Source organism: Sinocyclocheilus anshuiensis, unplaced genomic scaffold (genome assembly GCF_001515605.1).
Source record: "Sinocyclocheilus anshuiensis isolate Anshui unplaced genomic scaffold, SAMN03320099.WGS_v1.1 scaffold2562, whole genome shotgun sequence".
Classification (NCBI taxonomy): Eukaryota; Metazoa; Chordata; class Actinopteri; order Cypriniformes; family Cyprinidae; genus Sinocyclocheilus; species Sinocyclocheilus anshuiensis.
The window spans coordinates 48,330-51,185 of NW_015549777.1; the positions used below are offsets into that span (position 1 = coordinate 48,330).

The 2,856-nt window shown below is 37.7% G+C and overlaps 2 protein-coding genes across 5 annotated transcripts in view; one reads left to right on the plus strand and one right to left on the minus strand.

Moving 5' to 3' along the window:
- Positions 1–915, plus strand: part of LOC107660852 (nucleoside diphosphate kinase A-like) — a 5,792-nt gene extending 4,877 nt beyond the window's left edge. The window contains exon 5 of the mRNA XM_016450279.1: positions 437–915. Within this exon, the coding sequence (XP_016305765.1) occupies positions 437–554 (118 nt within the window). The 3' untranslated portion in view covers positions 555–915. The remainder of the gene's footprint in view (positions 1–436) is intronic.
- Positions 916–2,239: 1,324 nt separating this feature from the next.
- LOC107660851 (CASK interacting protein 2) overlaps positions 2,240–2,856 on the minus strand; it is a 66,188-nt gene continuing 65,571 nt past the window's right edge. For all 4 annotated transcript variants that reach the window (XM_016450275.1, XM_016450277.1, XM_016450276.1 and 1 more), the window contains one exon: positions 2,240–2,444. In XM_016450275.1, coding sequence (XP_016305761.1) covers positions 2,348–2,444 — 97 coding nt within the window. In that variant the 3' untranslated portion in view covers positions 2,240–2,347. The remainder of the gene's footprint in view (positions 2,445–2,856) is intronic.

The window sequence follows — 2,856 nt, forward strand, 5'->3', positions numbered from 1 at the left end:
AACAATCCCGAGCGTCTTTTATGCTCACCTTGTGCCTTCGGGCAGTCCTTATATCGAGTCCTGATACGTGAGTTTGAATGAGAATGCACGCGTTGGCAGTAATGCATAGACGGACATTATGTGAAAATGTGGACCGTGCCAAAATAAAGGTGCCTATTTATACTGCAGATATCTATATTTTACGTGTGGCATCGATGCATCGTATCGATTCATATCGATGAATCGTTACACCCCTTATATATATATATATATATATATATATTATTCACAATAATAAATTTTTACGGTGTGTTTTTTTTTTATAATAAATAACGCAAGCAAGCCTGGGTGAGCATTAAAAGACTTTTCAAAAACATTACAAATTCTTATAAACCCCAAACTTGTCTGGTACATATTTATCTGCACTTGTTTTTGCTAATATTATATTTCACTTCAGGAACATCATTCACGGCAGTGATTCTGTCGAAAGTGCCAATGGCGAGATCAACCTGTGGTTCAAACCAGAGGAGATCAGTGACTACACCAAATGTCAGGACAGCTGGCTCAACGGCTGAATACTTTCTTCTTCTTCTGCACTTTTCTCCCTCCCGGGTGCGTCTGGTTTAAATCAACCCATTTTAATTTTTATTCCCACTGTTTCTGGTGTTTTGTCGTTACAATAAAACCAAAAATCATTTCTATCCCATGAGTTCAAACGACAGCTTCAATGATCTGATACTATATAATAAAACAAATGTTAGAGCCACTTTGACATGAGTAGTCTGAGGATTTATCTCGTGACGATTTTATTAAACATAATACTTCAAGTAGTTCAAATCAATGAATTAGAGGCCTATTTTTACTTACTGTATGGTACTGGTGGCCCCACTCAGGCAAAGCAATGTAGCGCAATGCCACACAAAGCACTGCAGTAAGGAATGAACTTGGGAAATAAAGTACACAGTGCTCATTTAAATGATACTGTAGCACCAATAGTGCTGTTGTCCATTAAAATATCATTATGCCACGTAATACAAAACCAATAATTCCAGATTGTTGCTTACAAAAGGAAAGCATGCAAGAACAGGATGGTCTTCTCGCAGTTTTTACATATACAATTCTTTTGAACAAAGTAGTTTACATCAAACAGTTAGAGAAAGGTCTCTTTCAGTCAAGTGCTGGTCGTCCTGCCAGTGTACAGTACATGCAGAAATAAAACCGTACAATAAAAGATATACAGTGCATACTCTACATAAAGATGGTAAAAGTGCACAAGAGTCACAGAAATGAATGCTCCATTTGAACCCTTCTTATCCTGTATATTCTACCAGATGGTGATGTTTTTGTGTTTAATTAACCACATGGGCCCCATTTTATTAAAATAAAAGTTCCCTTTTGGTCAGCCGAGCCTAAAAATGTAGTGCTTTGCAATTTCTATTTTTGTTTCTCAATTTCAGAATTCACAAAGAGGGACTTTCCCTTTTAACCTGACAAACCCAATAAATTATCATTCTGGTACAAAAATATATAATAGATGTAATCCATATAATGTTTCTCTTTCCCCAAACACAACGGTTGTCAAAATATACTATTAATATGCTAAGAAAAGTCATTTTCTTAACATGTTAAGCTCTAGTTGAATTCTTATGCAAAGACTGAAACATACAATGTACAGTGAAACTAAAAATATACTATACAACACTGAATCTGTTGGCATGGACCTTTTTTTTTTAAATAGTTATAGTTACAGTACAGTCAAACATACTTGGTCCATGAGGTTTGGGTCATTAATAAATCAAGCATTTTCTTGGTTATGTTTTTGATCAGCTGTATTATTGCTTTTGAACAGGATCTTTCAGTCTACAGAAAACAAAACTGAAGAGTGATGAATCTCAGAGCACTTGAAACCGAGTTCAGGTTGTATCTCACTTTGATTTTACACCGTATATCCATTTGCTAGAGGCCAACTGTGAGCACAACAGGAAATTAAAGCGTCTCTGCTGAAAGAGCTTTAGTACAGTAGATCTGAACAGTAAGTGCTTACATTCTGCAATCTTTACTGCAGATACGTCCTGTCCGAGCGAGACGAAGATGCAGAAAGCAATAGTTTGGTAAAAGATATGCTGAAGTTCTCAAGTGGATCTTTAGGATATTTGAGGCACGATCCAGCCAACAGACGCACCACGGTCCATTAAAACTGGTATATTAAATTAGCTCATTTAATTCAACTGTAAAACCAATGCTTGTAAGCAGGATCACTGAAGTGCGTAAACAAAGTGTGAGAAGTTAGACACTGCATGTCTGAAACATCCAGATGCTGCATGTGAAGGCCCCACACGAAGGTTATACCTGTAGGAATTACAGTAGGTCAATCCAACATGGCTTCCAGCTGGTCAGCAAGATCATCGAACATGTTCCCTATATCATCAAGAATGTTCCCAGCTGACTTCACTGTGTTAATGCCCCTGAGGGAAAGAAGAGAAAGAACACGGTTAATATGGGAGTATTGTGAGTGTATGACTTAAAGGGTTCATATGATGCGATTTCAAGTTTTCCTTTCTCTTTGGAGTGTTACAAGCTGTTCGTGAATAGATAAGATCCCTAAAGTTGCAAAGACTAAAGTCTCAAACCCAAAGAGATATTCTTTATAAAAGTTAAGGCTCGTCCACGCTCTCCTAAAACACCTCGTTTAAACACGCCCCCACATGTCTACGTCACTGTGTGGGAAGATTTGCATAACCCTGCCCAAATGTTCACGCAAAGAAAGAAGGTGTAACACTGATTCTCGCTGTAGAATTGTTGCCGCCGCCATGTCGTGGAGACGCTGTGTGTTTCGTTGTGAAAGCGAAACTACTTTGTTTGGTCTTCCAAAAGAGG